The 18028-nt window shown below is 44.5% G+C and overlaps 1 protein-coding gene across 1 annotated transcript in view; it reads right to left on the minus strand.

Annotated features, from left to right (window-relative positions):
- Window positions 1-265: 265 nt before the first annotated feature.
- keap1b (kelch-like ECH-associated protein 1b) overlaps window positions 266-18028 on the minus strand; it is a 19049-nt gene continuing 1286 nt past the window's right edge. Inside the window, 11 exon segments of the mRNA XM_024142908.2 lie at window positions 266-354; window positions 357-437; window positions 440-477; window positions 2346-2725; window positions 3491-3787; window positions 5272-5438; window positions 5441-5516; window positions 7435-7536; window positions 8384-8449; window positions 8452-8561; window positions 8564-9817. Coding sequence (XP_023998676.2) covers window positions 287-354; window positions 357-437; window positions 440-477; window positions 2346-2725; window positions 3491-3787; window positions 5272-5438; window positions 5441-5516; window positions 7435-7536; window positions 8384-8449; window positions 8452-8561; window positions 8564-8591 — 1413 coding nt within the window. The 5' untranslated portion in view covers window positions 8592-9817 and the 3' untranslated portion in view covers window positions 266-286.

The following is an 18028-nucleotide window of genomic DNA, read 5'->3' on the forward strand; positions in this document are numbered from 1 at the left end:
AAGGGCCTTCTTGACACTAGGGTGGGACTTTAGGCCTACACATAGGTTACTCTGGAATCTTCCACCCTTCACCTCAGAAAGTGCATCTTAAAATCCATTTGAAAACATTGGATTTGTGCAAGCACGGCTGGAGTTCTCCACATAATCATGTCCATGCCCTTTAAATAAATTAAGGGCGGTGTAAGTAACACACGTCGAGAGAAGGGTAGAGAATCAAAACGGTAAAATTCTGTCCAAAAGTCAGTGTGCTCCCTTTGTTCCTCACCTCCCCCAGAGCGCACAGTGTTCATTGGCAGCCATGCTCTTCCAACTCATCCCTCTCTGGGTTATAACACTCTGAGGAGGCGAGGTCGGTGTGCCGTCGAACCCGCCCACCGCGTTACAGCAAGCCGGTTGATGACCCGCCACGCCCACCCCGATACGCCGCGTCAACATGGGGCCACCAGGTGCCACTGGTTCCCTGTCTGGGTGTCATACCTAGGAGGCAGGGGACAGACAGACACTGTCAGTCAAACACACTGACAAAACCTGCAAGCAGTAAGAGATACACGCCCCACAAATCAACCAACTGGACATATATAGTGTGAGGTTGAAAATCGTGAACAAAAATAAACTAGGAAGAAATGACTTTAGGCACAAACAACAAATACTTTCCTTGAGATAAAAAAAAAATATATACACTGTAATAAACGCAGCAAAAAATGAAACGTCCTCTCTCTGTCAACTGCGTTTGTTTTCAGCAAACTTAACATGTGTAAATATTTGTATGAACATAACAAGATTCAACAACTGAGACGTAAACTGAACAAGTTCCACAGACATGTGACTAACAGAAATTGAATAATGTGTCCCTGAACAAAGGGGGGGTCAAAATCAAAAGTTACAGTCAGTATCTGGTGTGGCCACCAGCTGCATTAAGTACTGCAGTGCATCTCCTCCACACGGACTGTACCAGATTTGCCAGTTCTTGCTGTGAGATTTTACCCCACTCTTCCACCAAGGCACCTGCAAGTTCCGGACATTTCTGGGGGGGGGGGGGTGGCCCTAGCCTTCACCCTCCGATCCAACATGTCCCAGACGTGCTCAATGGGATTGACATCGGGCTCTTCGTTGGCCATGGTCAACAATGACATTCCTGTCTTGCAGGAAATCACGCACAGAACGAGCAATATGGCTGGTGGCATTGTCATGCTGAAGGGTCATGTCAGGATGAGCCTACAGGAAGGGTACCACATGAGGGAGGAGGATGTCTTCCCTGTAACGCACAGCGTTGGACTGCCTGCAATGACAACAAGCGCAGTCCGATGATGCTGGACACAGCCCCAAACCATGATGGACCCTCCACCTCCAAATAAATCCCGCTCCAGAGTACAGGCCTTGGTGTAACGCTCATTCCTTCGACGATAACCGCGAATCCGACCATCACCCCTGGTGAGACAAAACCGCGACTTGTCAGTGAAGAGCACTTTTGCCAGTCCTGTCTGGTCCAGCGACAGTGGGTTTGTGCCCATAGGCGACATTGTTGCCGGTGATGTCTGGTGGGGACCTGCCTTACAAACAGGCCTACAAGCCCTCAGTCCAGCCTCTCTCAGCCTATTGCGGACAGTCTGAGCACTGATGGAGGGATTGTGCGTTCCTGGTGTAACTCGGGCAGTTGTTGTTGCCATCCTGTACCTGTCTCGCATGTGTGATGTTCGGATGTACCGATCCTGTGCAGGTGTTGTTACACGTGGTCTGCCATGCGAGGACGATCAGCTGTCCGTCCTGTCTCCCTGTAGCGCTGTCTTAGGCGTTTCACAGTACGGACATTGCAATTTATTGCCCTGGCCACATCTGCAGTCCTCATGCCTCCCTGCAGCATGCCTAAGGCACATTCACGAAGATGAGCAGGAACCCTGGGCATCTTTCTTTTGGTGTTTTTCAGGTCAGTAGAAAGGCCTCTTTAGTGTCCTATGTTTTCATAACTGTGACCTTAATTGCCTACCGTCTGTAAGCTGTTAGTTTAACGACCTTTCCACATGTGCATTAATTGTTTATGGTTCATTGAACAAGCATGGGAAACAGTGTTTAAACGTTTTACAATGAAGATCTGTGAAGTTATTTGGATTTTTACAAATTATCTTTGAAAGACAGGTTCGCTGAAAAAGGGACGTTTCTTTTTTTGCTGAGTTTACTTCCTTGTATAACATCACTTTTCTCCGGACAGAAAATACCAAGTCCTATGGCGCAAAGGGCACTGTTCCAATCCTACATACCTAACCAATCATAACCCCAACCTAAGGACATAAAAACGCAACTCCCGCTCCCTTCATCAAACCTCCCAATCAGATCCCAGTTCTACGAACCTCTCCACGCTGTTATGATGAATACATCCATGCGACCCTCCGACAGCRTAGATCATCCCGTCAATCACCCCCACTCCTATCCTGTTCCTGGGTACACTCATGGGAGCACAAGGCAACCAGCAGTTGTTCATGGGATTATAACAATCCAACGTGTTTGAGTCCATATTCCCGTCAGGAGCGTTGTTCCTTCCTCCGACAGCGTAGAACAGCCCAGAGATGACCACGGCAGCCAGGCCACTCCGGGGGACCTGAAGGTCAGCTAGCCTCAGCCAGGCCCCAGTACAGGGGTTGTAGGCTTCCAGATAGGACAGGGACTGACGGAAGTATCCCCCTGCTGTGTAGATGAGCTGGGGCACTTTGGGCGTGCGGCACGAGATCACCTAGGAGGACCACATAAATGTATCAATCAGGAGATTACCTGTCTCTTATACACATCTTTTGGGCGTGCGGCACGAGATCACCTAGGAGGACCACATAAATGTATCAATCAATTGATCCATCAGGAGATTACCTTGGAGAAAAATACGTTGGAAATATTTTTGATATTTTTTTATCCCCTTTTTTTCCCTCCCAATATTAATTCCGATCTTGTCTCATCGCTGCAACTCCCCAATGGGCTCTGGAGAGGCGAAGGTCGATGACCCACCAAACCACGCTCCTTAACACCAGCCCGCTTACAACACCCACCCGGAAATCAGCTTCACCAATGTGTCGGAGGAAACACTGTTCAACTTACGACCGAAGTCAGCCTGCAGGCGCCCGGCCCGCCACAAGGAGAGAGCAATGAGCCAAGCCCCCCCGGCCAAACCCTCCCCTAACCTGGACGACACTGGGCCAATTGTGCGGCGTCCTATGGGACTCCCGGTCACGGCCGGTTGTGACACAGCCTGGGATTGAACCCGGGTCTGTAGTGACGCCACAAGCACTGCGATGCAGTGCCTTAGACCGCTGCGCCACTCGGGAGGCCGGCTTTGTAGTTTTTTAAAACTTTATTTAATCAAGGTTGTATGGCATCAGTATTGGACGTTAAGTGCTAGATACAGCAGCAAGGTCATTGAAGCACATCAGAAACAATGGAGGGTGGAACTTTTGAACTTTAACTGTAAACATTTTATTTTACACAAAATACCAACCAACCATCTCACCTTGGTGGGCTTGTGGAGGGTGAGGTCCTGGAAGATCTGRGCCAGGTAGTCTTTACACTGGTCGTCCCACTCCAGAGACTGCAGCTGGGCTTGGAGGAAGTGTGGGGTGAGGGAGTGGCACCGCACGGCCTGGAGCAGGGCTTGGACGTAGGGCCGCCGGTTCTCCCGGTCGTACCGGACCCACGCCACACAAGCCTGAAAGACCACCGACTCACAGCGCACGTTGAGTTCGTCGCGGCTGATGAGAGTGACCAGCTGGCATTGGGAGAGGTTGAAGAACTCCTCCTGGGTCGCCACCTACAGGTGAGGAGGAGGAAAAGAGACTGTTCTAAGAAAAGCATCACTTGGTTGCCAGTCTAAAATGAAGTCATGGAGAATAACCAGGAATTATTGGATATGGTGCCTGGGCAATTGTTAGGCTTCTGGAATTAAAAAGGGGAGTAACGAAGCATTTTGAAAACCTTTTTATTCAATGGAGTACACTGAATCACACAGTACACCTTTGGTATTCATCTTATTATGACTCATGATCATTCTTTTGGTTGTGGGAGTGTGTGTGTGTGTGTGTGTGTGTGTGTGTGTGTGTGTGAGAGAGAGAGAGATAGTGATCTTTGCAGAATATATATGAGACATCTCTCCCTGTTAACCAGCCAGCCAACCAGCTCTTCCATGGTAACAGTTTCAGTCTGACTCCCTGTGAAGTCATGCAGTCATGCAGCCTGTACAGTGAACATACAGGTAAACCCCCATGAGCCCGCCCACACAACGCTCTGATTCCACACGACTCACCCAACTCACGCACAAAACTAACCCAACACACACTCACCTAACCCACTACCACACAATAGTACGATTATTCATGTTGAGTGTTCACCAAGGGCCAAAGCAGAACAGAAACGAAGATGGTGTACAGTAACAGCGGAGACTATTTGCTCAGTGATGACACACTGTGGTGCAGGTGGTGGTGCTCCACCCTAGCAAAGCCTTGACGTTTCCCTTAACTAAACACAGCGWGTCACTTGAGGAAACGGTCTCTGGCTTTTCAAAGACACCAATTACAGGAAGSGACTACAGATCTGAGAAAAGCCATTCATCTGTATAGCAGCTGAAGGGCCTGACGGTGACGGTGAAACTAACGATAAGGTTGACTGAATGACTCATCCATATCAAATGAAGATAAGGACAGCACAGTATCTGCTTGAATTATTTCAACTGATCGGAGTCAGGCGACGTGGTTACTTCCTGGGAAAACCCATAGGACATATCGAAAGGTCAAGGAGCAAAGTGTCACGGTGAAACACTTCGTACATCAACAGTGAGCGTGCTCTGGATGCTGGACTTGTCCAACTCGCGGGGAGAAAAGAGACTATCATTCTCTCCGAAGTGTGTACTTGTTCACTTCCCTCATGAGTTTAAAAGGATTCTACCTCTATGGTTTGGAGAATCGCAAAACCCAAAGAACGAGGTTAGGAAAGCTGATCCTGAATCAGTTATGAGGGGGGAAGCTAACTGGATGTGTGTTTTTAAAAGGATACTTCGGGATGAAGCTTGTTATCTACATCCCCAGAGTCAGATGAACTCGTGGATACCATTGTATGTCTCTGTGTCCAGTATGAAGGATATTAGAGGTCATAACATGCTTGTTAGCATTGGCTTGTGAAACTACCTCCAACTTCCTTTATACTAGATGCAGACACATAAAAATAGTATCCATGAGGTCATCCGACCCTGGGGAAGTAGATATTTGCTCAAACCCAGAAGACAGTATCTACACCACATACCTGGCTGAAGTTCATGTAGATATATTCCCGAGCTTTCTGATGGAGCTCCGTGCAGCTGATCTGCTCGGCGAAGCTGGCTATGCCGATGGCGTTGCTAGGGTCCAGCTGCGTAACCAGGAAGTCGCAGCAGGCCTTGACCACGCTGTCGATCTGGTACATGACGGCGCGTTCATGACGTGGATCACACACTTCTCCCCCACAGAGATGCTGGCCGTGTAGGCAAACTCTATCAACCTGCCCATCACCTAAGAGAGAGAGGAGGGATGTGGAGAGAGAGGAGGGATTTGCAGAGAGAGAAAGGAAGAGAAAATATTGGAGATGGAGAGAAGAGATGGGACAGATGGAAAAGAGAGTGGAGGTCAGGTGAGAGAGAATGAGACGAGAGTAGTTAGAACAGTTAGAAGAGACAGATGGAAAGAGAGGGAGGGCAGGTGAGAGAATGAGACGAGAGTAGTTAGAACAGTTAGAAGAGACAGATGGAAAGAGAGTGGAGGGCAGGTGACAGAGGATGAGACGAGAGTGTTAGAACAGTTAGAAGAGACAGATGGAAAAGAGAGTGGAGGCAGGTGAGAGAGGATGAGACGAGAGTAGTTAGAACAGTTAGAAGAACAGTGGAGAGAGAGTGGAGGGCAGGTGACAGAGGATGAGACGAGAGTAGTTAGAACAGTAGAAGAGACAGATGGAAAAGAGAGTGGAGGGCAGGTGAGAGAATGAGACGAGAGTAGTTAGAACAGTTTAGAAGAGACAGATGGAAGAGAAGTGAGGGCAGGTGAAGAGAATGAGACGAGAGTAGTTTAGAACAGTTAGAAGAGACAGATGGAAAAGAGAGTGCGAGGGCAGGCTGACAGAGGATGAGACTGAGGCGTTAGCCGTAGTTAGAACAGTTAGAAGAGACAGATGAGAGAGAGAGTGAGGGCAGGTGAGAGAGAATGAGACGAGAGTAGTTAGAACAGTTAGAAGAGACAGATGGAAGAGAGAGTGGAGGGCAGGTGAGAGAGGATGAGACGAGAGTAGTTAGAACAGTTAGAAGAGACAGATGGAAAAGAGAGTGGAGGCAGGTGAGAGAGATGAGACGAGAGTATTAGAACAGTTAGAAGAGAACAGATGGAAGGAGAGAGTGGAGGGCAGGTGAGAGAGAATGAGACCGAGAGTAGTTAGAACAGTTAGAAAGACAGATGGAAGAAGAGAGTGGAGGCAGGTGAGAGAGAATGAGACGAGAGTAGTAGAACAGTTAGAAGAGACAGATGGAAGAGAGAGTGGAGGCAGGTGAGAGAGAATGAGACGAGAAGTAGTTAGAACAGTTAGAAGAGACAGGAAGACAGAAAGGGGTTGATTCATTTACATCATTATTGTTGCATGAGGGTCCAGACTGACACAATCTGCCTGCAGTACTGAGGAACTACACAATCAAATAAAACCCATCGAATCAAATTGTATTTGTCACAGGCGCTGAATACAACACGGTGTAGACTTGACCTGTGAAATGCTTAGTTTACGAGCCCTTTGCCCAACAGGGCAGAGTTAAAAAGTAAGACAATCGCAAACAAAAACAGTAACACAATACATACTATCAAAGCTGTGGCAGTGTGGCACAGTTCTGAGTTAGCCTATGACAGAGCAGTCAGAGAGCTGCTGGTTTATCAGTTCCCTCATTAGTCAACATGGCTAATCCGGCACTCTCTGTAAGCTTGGTGTGTCTGCGTGTGTCTGCGTGCCTAAAGGCAGCGGCATGATTACGATCTCTCGGGGCTAACTCAGTACGCACCAGCTGGAATAAAGAAGCCAGCGATAAAAGCAGGTGTGTGCGTGCGAGCGCGTATTTTTACCACTGAAATACAACTGTCTTTCTTATGGAGTCAATCTTTGGTCCCTCGTAGGAAAACGTGGAAAACTTCCTAACGTGAATGCAACGTGGATAATTACAACTGGGATTTCTAAAAGTCTAGCTCTACTGACACGCCTGGATGAAAGGCGGTCTTCCCACCCTCCTACTTACGCAGGTCTCCCTCATCTATCCAGTGTTCACTACTATTACTCACCGATTCTCACATGAAAATACAGTTGGTTTCAGTAGAATTGGTTAACACTATACGTTAGGCCAACAGCTAGAAAGGTTTATTACATGCCTGTGGCAAGTCTTATAAAATGTGTTGTAACACTCACCCGGGGGTGTATCCCCTCGATGGGCACCACCTCCATCCCACACTCCTTCAGGCCGTTGGTGAACATGGCTCTGAAGACCGGAGAGGACGATGCCAGCACCACCTGTAGACGTGAACTGTCAGCTTGATATCTCAAACATAGAAAAGTAGGGTTCCTACCGTGTACAAACAATTCAATGAAGCAATATATCTGTTAATCAACTTTTCCAATGTGTTATGAGATTCCCCGAGATCGCCATGCACTCCTCATTCACAAGACGGTTTTAAAGGTCCCCTGAAATCACTAGCATAACCATTTTATTTATATATATTTTGTTTGTTTTTTAAGGTCAAGTGCTGTCAAAAACATAATTTTCCTGTGTTTTATATACATTTCCACACTGAAGTTGGAATAATACTGTGAAATTGTGAAAATTATGATAATGCCCTTTTAGTGTAAGAGCTGTTTGATGGAGTTTTGGCCTGCCTGGTGACATCACGTTAACAGACCAATAAGAAAGAGTTACAAACCTTTCTGCAAATAACAGCTAATTTTCAGTTTTCCCCTCCCCATTCAGATTACTCCCAGACAGTCCTATCAAAATTCTTGCTTGAGAAATTGCTCTTTGCTAGGAAGCTATTWTTGTTTATTTTTTACAATTTTAATTGAAAACAATCACAGTAAGGTCCTTAATTGTTACCCAGAAACGATTTGAGATAAAAACAGCTGCATTGGAGCTTTAAAGATCGGAGTGCCGAACATAATTTTTTCCCGACATTTTGGGGTGGGGAGTTTCACAGAGAGAAATGTGTTAGAAACAAATCTGGGGATAGACAAAGCATGAGGACTAGAAGAGAAGGGCACAGACCCCCCTGTCGCCAAGGGGGCACGAGTTGTCCGAAGTCAGGAGCATTACCGCTACACCAGACTCCATCCACAGCATAACCGTTATTGACACAATGCTACACACCTTGTGTGCCACGAAGTCCACGGCCTCCAGGTCGTTGTAACACACGCGAAGCGTCACGTCGCACAGTGCTGGCCGTCCAGCCGCAGCTCGTTCATGATGGCGAAGGCGGCCGCCGTGTGGCTCTCCAGAGTGTAGCTGAAGACGCGGTGGCCGTTGCGCGTCGACGGCGTCACTACCGCTTGCACTCCGTCGGGCACTCATTAGACATCCTGACTGACAAGGATCCTTCCTGGTGCTTCTGTTGAAGCTGTGACAAAACTAAGAACAGTGTTGGGAGTGACTACTGCCAGACATCCTTGCTCACTGAGGCCAAGGAGACAAGGGAAATGTTGAAACTGGAGGAGCTAGGGAGGATTGTAGAAGGCTAGGCCCCTTTTCCTAGGGTCTTTGTTGTTTTTTGGTTGAATGTATGTCTGTGACTATAGAGTTCAGAGAGTACCAAATCGGCTTTTCTTGAAAAGGTTCAAAAGTCGGTTTCTTAGCCCTTACTCCTCAATCCAGCCATTGTGTCTATAAGAGTTTTTTCGTCAAGTCTACTTATTCCACAAGCCCAGCCATAGTGCACATTCAGGTGCTATTGTAAAACTAAAAAAAATACTTCTACATGACTGCCAGTCATGGTTATGTATGTATATACAGGCCAATCGCAATCCACCACGATTTATGGCATCATTCAAACCAGTGTTCTAGATTCTCTCCCACCTGCCCTTGAGTAAACTTCTCTTCTCTTGTCTTTTTATTAAAGGAACAGCAAGATGTATGGTCTTTACGGCAGGAAGTATGCAGCAAGTCTGAAAAGACGCAGTCGGGAAATTACTGTTATTCACGCCGCTTGTTGATATGTTTTTCTCCTAAAGGGGAACTTTCTGAACAAAGGAGAGTCAGCAACAGTCAGAAAAACAGACAGAGGTGTCTAGTACTCTGACATCTTTCTCAAGTCCACTTACTCCGTTCAGAAGTTGTCTTTTTTTTAAGTGAAGTTATTTCAAGCATCCACAGGAAATCAATTTCCAACCGAAAAATGTTTTGCCTGTGAAGATAAGCGATCGCAGGTCAAAACTTGCTTATTCATTTTTCGCTCTGAGGCCCAAAAAACAGACACTGATATACTGCATCTTAAATGGTGGTCATAATTATAATCAGGACTTAGCTCATGGAGCTAGCTCCACTTCTGCCCGGAGTTGGGTAGAAGAGGGACAAGGATAGGGTAGTAGAGGGTGGTAAACTCCTAAACTCTGTAGAGAAGAAAAAAAGAGCAGGTGCCAAAAATGTCGTCAGCGTAAGCTGGCAGCCCTGAGGATTCAGGAATGAGGGGGGGGCTCAGTTTAGTTTGTTGATCAGTTGCTCCACTCTAGAAGCTTTCCCAGAAGTCGCCCGCTCTGGAATTTCAAATTGCACTGTTGTATTTACTGAAGGTCTGGGCGCCGTTGGCAACTGAAGAGAAAAGAGAAAACAGTACAGTTAGGTGTTAGGGTGGATAGGGTTTATCTATATGTGATGGGGGAAAGAAATCAATACATTTACATATCGGGATATACTTATGATACTGACAATATTTAAATAATATTTTTGCGCTAGTTGGCTGTACCTGCACCAAAATGTCCGTATTTTCCCTTCATAGCTTGCTCACCATCTTCCTTTAATTTGTTTTTAGCACTTATTTCCATGTCTGATCAAAACAGATAGCAGTCTGGAGCTAGAACTTTCATTTTCGAGAGTRATTTAGCATGTTATATGACAAGCGAATGACTCAGCTAAATAACATCYCGAAGCCATYCAACCTCAATCACTCCAGTCAGAACAAAGGACTGTCCTAGAACAGAAAGAGATATACAACGTAGATAGATATACCTTTAAGGTAATCAAAGAGTTTACAGTCACACCCATAAATCCTCTTGGGAGGGGTCACAGTTTCTCTTAGTCACTGTGACTAGAGCCAACGTGCTTTTAGACAACATCACAGCTCTAGGAGAGCTTGGGTGTCTCCACAGATTCCACACAAGGGAATGCAGAGTCCCCCCCCTCCCACCAGACCTGGGTTCAAATACCATTAGAAAGCATTTCAAATACTGCATCTGTGCTTGATTGAGCGTACCTGCTGCAATGAAACCAATAGAGATGTCTCAAAAGTGCAAACCCCACCCATCTGGCTCTTCAGGCAGACTAGAGCAAATGCTCAACGTATTTGAAAGATTTTTAAAAGAGTCTGAACCCAGGTCTGGCGGGGAGTGGGTAAGATAGCCCAACCACTAGTCGAGAGTCTGATCCCAGTGATGTACTGAGGAAGACAGAGTGAGTGACTTAAATTAGGACAGAATTGAATTAGTCATCGTGACTGAGTGTTTTTTTCTCCCTGGACTGTCCTGTGACCAATCTGGCTACAGCAGTGGAGAGTAGGAAAATAGCCTCTCTCTCTCTCTCACACACACACACACACACACACTCGAATAAGTAAGCTACAGGCTATACAGGTGTTAAGCCTGTCCATTCACAACTAGGCCAATACAAAAGTCACTATAAAGAGTCATAGTTACTCAGCAACAATTGTTATCGTGTTATTGCAGCTGCTCTGGCCTGAGTGGGTAACATAACTGCAATGTTACTTTTGCACATAATGATTACCTGTACAAGTAGATAAAGAAAATGACTGGCTGAACTGAAGGGCTGGAGGACAAGTTAATGGTCAACCTGTTCTACATGCCTCCCAAAGGCACCCTATTCCCTATATAATGCACTACTTTTGACCAGGGCTTATAGGACTCTAGTAGTAGTGCACTAGTAAACTCTTAGAAAAGAAGGTGCCATCTAGAACCTAAAGGGTTCTTCGACTGCCGCATAAGAGAACACTTTGAAGAACCCTTGTTGGTTCCACGTTATACCATGTTGGGTTCCATGTATTGCCTCTGTGGAAAGAGAGCTACATGAAACCCAAAACGGTTATACTTGAACAAAGTTTCTACCTGGAACCAAAAACAGGTTTCTTATGGGGACAGCCGAATAACCCTTTTGGAACTCTTTTTTTCTAAAAGTGTAGGGAATAGGGTGCCATTTGGGCACAGCCTTAGTTGTATGGTCTGCCTACCTACAGTTCTATCTAGGTAATTATATTACCCTCCCTCTATATTACATGAAATCCTGTACAACTCTCTGAAGTGAAACCAAGATTAGACTAATATATGTGGTTGGACCATTCTCTGTAAAGAAGACAATGCTTACATTGGACACTGATATATTATTACAGTGTGTAGGCCTAACAAAGTCAAGTTGGGTCATCCTACAATGCAGTGCCTTTTGGACCTCGTAACTTTGGAAAAAAGTTCAGAAAAAGGACTTTGACTTTCAGATAAACATATTGGTCAAGCTCAGGCACTTAATTATTATCATTTTTAACCGGTTAGGCGCATACCTAACAGGGTGGAACCTAACCGGGTGGAAATGTTGAGCCTAAATTAGCCATCGCACTGTGAGTGAGCAAGATTGACTTAAATGACTTCTACTTCTCTATCAAAATATTTTAAGCTTTTGAAATGTGGTAAATTCTCTCTATAATTTAGCCTAACAGGGTGGACATTTATGAGTTGGACATACAGACTAACATAAACATGGACAAATAGATCCAACTGGGTGTTTATATTTATTTAGCTTATGTTGTTTTCTCACCAATAAAATTAAGGGGTTGTTTTCTTAAATGGAGAATTACAACAAACATAATCAGGGATACACAGACAATCTTTAATAAAATAATATGAAAAAAACATTGTTGAGAGAATTTAACTAGACTAAAAATAATAAAAATTAATTATTTTATGGCTTAATATTATGTGGAAGTTGACGAATAACACCCAGAGACATGGCAAAACACCTACATCACTAGACATCCAAACTAAGAAAACAGTTCCAAATGCATTACAATTCAGTTTTAATATGAATATTTTGTGTGTTAAGGTAAAAGGACACCTGACCTATATTTAAATCCTTTTGGATTCCACATTTTACACTAAAGAAGAAGTGATATTTCCTGGGGTAAGAAAGGCACTGCATTGTAGGAATGTATAGTTACCCATTATAGCTTAACGAGGAGATGTAGGAGTTGTAGCTTAACTAGGAAATATAGCTTAACGAGGAGATTGTAGAGTTGTAGCTTAACGAGGAGATGTAGGAGTTGGAGCTTAACGAGGAGATGTAGAGTTGAGCTTAACGAGGAGATGTAGGAGTTGTAGCTTAACGAGGAGATGTAGGAGTTGAGCTTAACGAGAGATGTAGGAAGTTGGAGATTTACACGAGGAGATGTAGAGTTGAGCTTAACGAGGAGATGTAGGAGTTGGAGCTTAACGAGGAGATGTAGGAGTTGAGCTTAACCGAGGAAGATGTAGGAGTTGTAGCTTAACGAGGAGATGTAGGAGTTGTAGCTTAACGAGGAGATGTAGGAGTTGTAGCTTAACGAGGAGATGTAGGAGTTGTAGCTTAACGAGGAGATGTAGGAGTTATACCTAGATGCAGGCTACACAGCAGCAGTAGTAGGCCTAGTGGTAAGTAGACCTATATTGTGTCTTTGTTGTGTGAAATCTCATGGAAGGCCTATCCCTCACAGTTCCTTGGGAARGAAATGTCACAGTTTAATAGTAGCCTGTTGCTCACTGACTCTGACAACTCACATAGTGTACTCATCATGGAAGAACTCACCCCCTCAACTAACGGAGTTTACTCAACGATGATATATACACTGAGTGCACAACACATTAAGAACACCTTAATATTGATTTGCCCGTTTGCCCTCAGAACAGCCATAATTTGTCGAAGCATGGACTCTACAAGGTGTCAAAAGTGTTCCACAGGGATGCTGGCCCATGTTGACAAAACTGTGAGAAGCATTGGAGTCAAGTTGGCTGGATGTCCTTTGGGTGGTGGACTATTCTTAATACACACGGGAAACTGTTGAGCGTGAAAAACCCAACAGCATTGCAGTTCTTGACACAAACCTACTACCATACCCCGTTCAAAGGCACTTAAATCTTTTGGTCTTGCCCATTCACCCTCTGAATGTCACACATACACAATCCATGTCTCAATTGTCTCAAGGCTTAAAAATGCTTCTGGTCTTTAACCTTCATCTACACTGACTGAAGTGGATTTAACAAGCAACATCAATATGGGATCATAGTTTTCACCTGGTCCATCTGTCGTGGAAAGAGCAGGTGCTCTTAATGTTTTGTACACTCAGTGTACATCTCGATGGAGTTAAGACGAGTGTAGGTGGACTGTAGGCTACCTCCAACTACATCGAGCCACCATCAGTCGATACTTGTAAAAATGTCAATTCTTTAATTCTTTCCTTGAACCTATGTTTGTTCTGTGTAGCTGCAAGCTTTTCTTTGTTTACTAAAATCTGTATTTTTTGATAAAAGTAGCATTTTACATGAACCCTGTCAAGGGAGCTATTTGTTAACTGAGAAGGAGCAGCCCATCATGGCAGGACAGACTTTCAGTTTTGGAAGCGGGCGTAGAGAATGCAATTTTATCAAAATATGCATTCTAAATTCAACTGACAACTCTATTACAATCAGGACAAGCACAGGTACACAGTTAGCGTTAAAGAATGGATATTTATAAAAAGTATCGTGTGGTGGTGCATGCTTGAAGTCGTAACTTCCTACTCCATTGAAAAACTGGATTACAATTTGACAGACGTCACTATTAAAGTTAATTTTAAATCAAAAACAACAGATTTCAGCACCCAAAGAAAAGCCTGTAGTTACAAAGGACAAACATATGCCGCGTTCACGTGCTAGTCGGACTAGGAAACTCCACAATTTCTGACTTGCTAACTGGTTGTAGTTCTACAGTGCCGCGCTCAAGCAGTTAACAAGTCGAAAATGTCAGTTTCTTTGATCCGACTAGCACAAGAATGCACAATAGGTACAAGTTTACCCTGTAAGCAGTCTATGGACAAGTTATGACAGCAATTCATGCTTCGGTTTAGTTTCCCTGGCACTGGTTCCACATGCTAACGTTTCAGTATTTGTGGCACAAATCCCATTCACATCTTGGGAAATATCTCAAATTGATTGTGAAGCTCAACAAAGTCACTTATAAATGATTTGAACATTATGCGCAGAAAAAGCTAAAATCGGTCCCATGACTTGTGGTGGTACCATAGAAATAGAATGAATAGAACGGGGCGTCCCCATTCAAGTCATAATGGGTGGACTGGCAGCAGTGGCTGTCGGTGCTATTTAATATGAGGGAGGACGATTTTTTTTTATGAGCATGGCCTTATTTCTATTATAGCATATGGGATGACTGCCATTCCCATTCCATTCACCCAGCTCAATGTAACATTGATAGGTTTCGGTTACTACACGATACTCAAATTTCCCCTATACCCATCATGAGGTTGCTACAAACCTAGCCTATGAATGAAAGTTTACAACGTAGGTGCACAAGTTGAGAGAAAATTTGGAGTAATCAAGGTTACAGACATTGACACATTGAATACCGAATATAGGGTGTAATCATTAGTCCAGCAGTTGCAAATGAGAGTTTCTATTGAGAAATTCATGTGTTAAACCCATTTAGTTTGTTTCTGTTTAAGAAACGTTTATCAACAGAATCGGCGGAATGAATACTCCCCTGACCACATGCAAACACAGTTCTTTTCATAGCAGCCACATACAGTAAGTCTATGGAAGGGGGTGAGAACCAGAGCCTCCTAGGTTTTGTATTGAAGTCAATGTACCTAGAGGAGGACGGAAACTAGCTGTCCTCCGGTTACACCATGGCGCTACTCTACAGAGTGCTGTTGGAGAGAGCTGAGTAGCACTAGGAGATGATCGTTTATATGCAAGAAAAAGATTGGTTGTGTTTTTGTAAGTATAATACATTTCTTACGTGAGTATTGTTATGAATAAAGCTCCGCTCATAATATAAAGAACTAGACTATATGATATTTATAGTCACGTCCGCGTTATTAGCTCTTAGCCAGCTGAATGAAGTGGGACTCCTGTAGGTACGGTGACTCTCCACTTCTGTCACAAATTTCAATGTGAGAGTATATCAACATGCTTAGGGTTTATACAGAATAGAGGGAAGAAAGGTATAAATGAACAGAACGACTAATAGGGGACGTCAGGTCTATGGAAACCCAAGATGCCAGAGGGTGCTACTCGCGCTTGAAATAAGATCGCATAGAAGAGGACGCGGGAGGACGGCAGAAGCGATTCATGCAAGTAACTGTGCCTCGAGTAAAGGAGTCAACACACGAGGGGCGAGACCTGAGCGACAAGATTGTATCATGAAAAGGTTTGGTGAAAATTGTAATTGAAGCTAATTGCACGCTAAGTACAAAGGAGACATATATCCCAGACTAGTTAAGTTACATCATAGAATGTGACCACGCGCTGGCCTAACGACTGGCTTAGAGAAGCAACATGGCGAGTAATGTCTACATCATGAGCTGAACTCAATCCTTTGCTCGCAATTCATTGCGACAGAGAAGCTTTTGTAAAATGTGTAGAAAACATGCCCTCTGCTGTCGTAGCAAACCATGATCGCTCTGTTCCATAGTAGGCGTAACCACTACTCGTGAGACGACAGATCTGACGTCCTCGGTGAGGTACAGACTGAAGTCTAGGATCGACAGGAGTAATGCTCATTCCAATTCAGACTTTGGGCGTTATCACCACTAGCGGCTAACGCCTAGCACATGAAGGACGATCCTCACCAAGAAAAATGAGGCAGATCAAGGACATCAGGAAACGGCTTTTCAAAATACGAGTCTGATGATGAACCCTTTGCATCACACAACAAGACATTCAATCAGGGGAGAGCTTCAATAAATAATCCACGAGACCATAGATAAGTGGGAGAACATGGCTTCACACGGACGCCAAATGTGTGACCGTATAACGTCATTTAGGCAGATGGGGAAAGAAGCAGTTATTTGTTGTCATTATATGTATTATGCTGATTTGGATATCTACTCGCACGTGAGATACAGGGAGCAGCTAGTGGTGCACAAGGGTTGAACAAAGGGATGTAGAATGTGTAGCAAATAAATAACCTGGGTGTGTGTGTTTCTGTGCGAAAAAGCTGTATTGGTATCGCTTTAATCAGAAGAATCTGTATCATCGTGCGCTGATATCACTCAGTACAGTATTCTTGGATTACGTCATCATATGGCTTTTATGATCGAGGAGTCGTCTTGCGGTTAAATAATTTAATATATTGGAGAGAGATGATCGTGGCGAGGCTAATCGACACGCAATTGCCCTCCTCTCGATACATGGTCCGTTCTCACTGGGAGAAGAGACCTTGAATGTCCTATGTCCCTCTGCTACTTCTAGCACGTCGAATGATCGACATATCTAACGGTGAGACTTGCGTGAGCTTCTTGTGGTGTGTTATGAGCTAGAATAGTTTCCTCCCTATATAGACCATTCTATTGACACACAGTTAGCTTTGTAACCATGTATGTATGGATATGTTCACTGGACGCAGGTCAATAATTATTAGATGAAACAAGATTGTTGGCAACGACAGTGCTGTAAGGCGTCGCCTTCGCAGTGACTCATTCTTGGATCTAGATGAGCGTCGGACGGAAAATTGAGCAGCTTTGACTTGTTGAGTCAGGGGTAGCAAAATCGGAGGATACTAAGCAGGTGAAGCCACACCACTGAAAGTCACGACGACGATACAACTGTAAGTGATAGACTTAAATGGCGGACATAAAGAAAGTGCTTACCTGCAGTGCTCTCCACAAGGGCGAAAATTTTTGTATTTATTCTACCCTCTAGTCCTTTATATACTGTTCAACTTAGGACACAGAGACACTGGTGATCTTTTCAAGTTTGGCGTACCCGTAGAATTTATCAAGAGTGTCAATAGGAGGAACTGTGGACTGAATCATGGTAAGGTGCTTCTACTCAGGGACATCTCCGAGTGAGGTACACCATTTGGAGACTTGTAGACGTCGAGCTTTGTATAACAGTGACTATCATAGTAATCAGTGTAATCAGCTCTAGAGCTATCACTTTAGAGGTGTGAGACAATGTGCCGTCACGTTGTAATCCTTACTTCCTGCAGCTCTACTCCACAAGAACACTTTTGACAGTGATGCAGTGACCAAGCGTTACACAAGCAGATATGCCCATTAGGACTAACCATCGATTAAATATCTCAACTTAGGGCATTTTCTATTAAAGGGAAACACTGATGCGGCAGGCTTATCTGAACATTCCCAAGGCTGGGAGTGTACAACAAAAGTGGTCTAAGACAACTCAATATATTCACGACCTTACGCCTTCTGCGTTGACAGAGAGAACGCTGTACATGCACGTGGACTCCGGACTTTGGTGTCTCGACCAAGATTTCGATTCCGCTGCTAGAAATATGTGGTATGCGCTCGCGCGGGGCGCTAAGACTAAAGATTGAGTGCAGCGCAGGAGATCATAATCTTCTATCTTAATACAATGGCAGGATGCCATCTACACCATTCGTCTCTGTCTGTTCTTGCTGGCGACATAAGAACTGCATTTATAATCATTGTTTACTTCTTTTGCATTAGCTCTCAATTCGGCTTAGATCCGCTTCTTCTGTTCAGTATAGTCAAAAATAGAGCTGCAGCTAATATAGCCTGGAATAGTTCCA

This window comes from Salvelinus sp. IW2-2015, unplaced genomic scaffold (assembly GCF_002910315.2).
Source record: "Salvelinus sp. IW2-2015 unplaced genomic scaffold, ASM291031v2 Un_scaffold3517, whole genome shotgun sequence".
In the NCBI taxonomy this organism is placed as follows: domain Eukaryota; kingdom Metazoa; phylum Chordata; class Actinopteri; order Salmoniformes; family Salmonidae; genus Salvelinus; species Salvelinus sp. IW2-2015.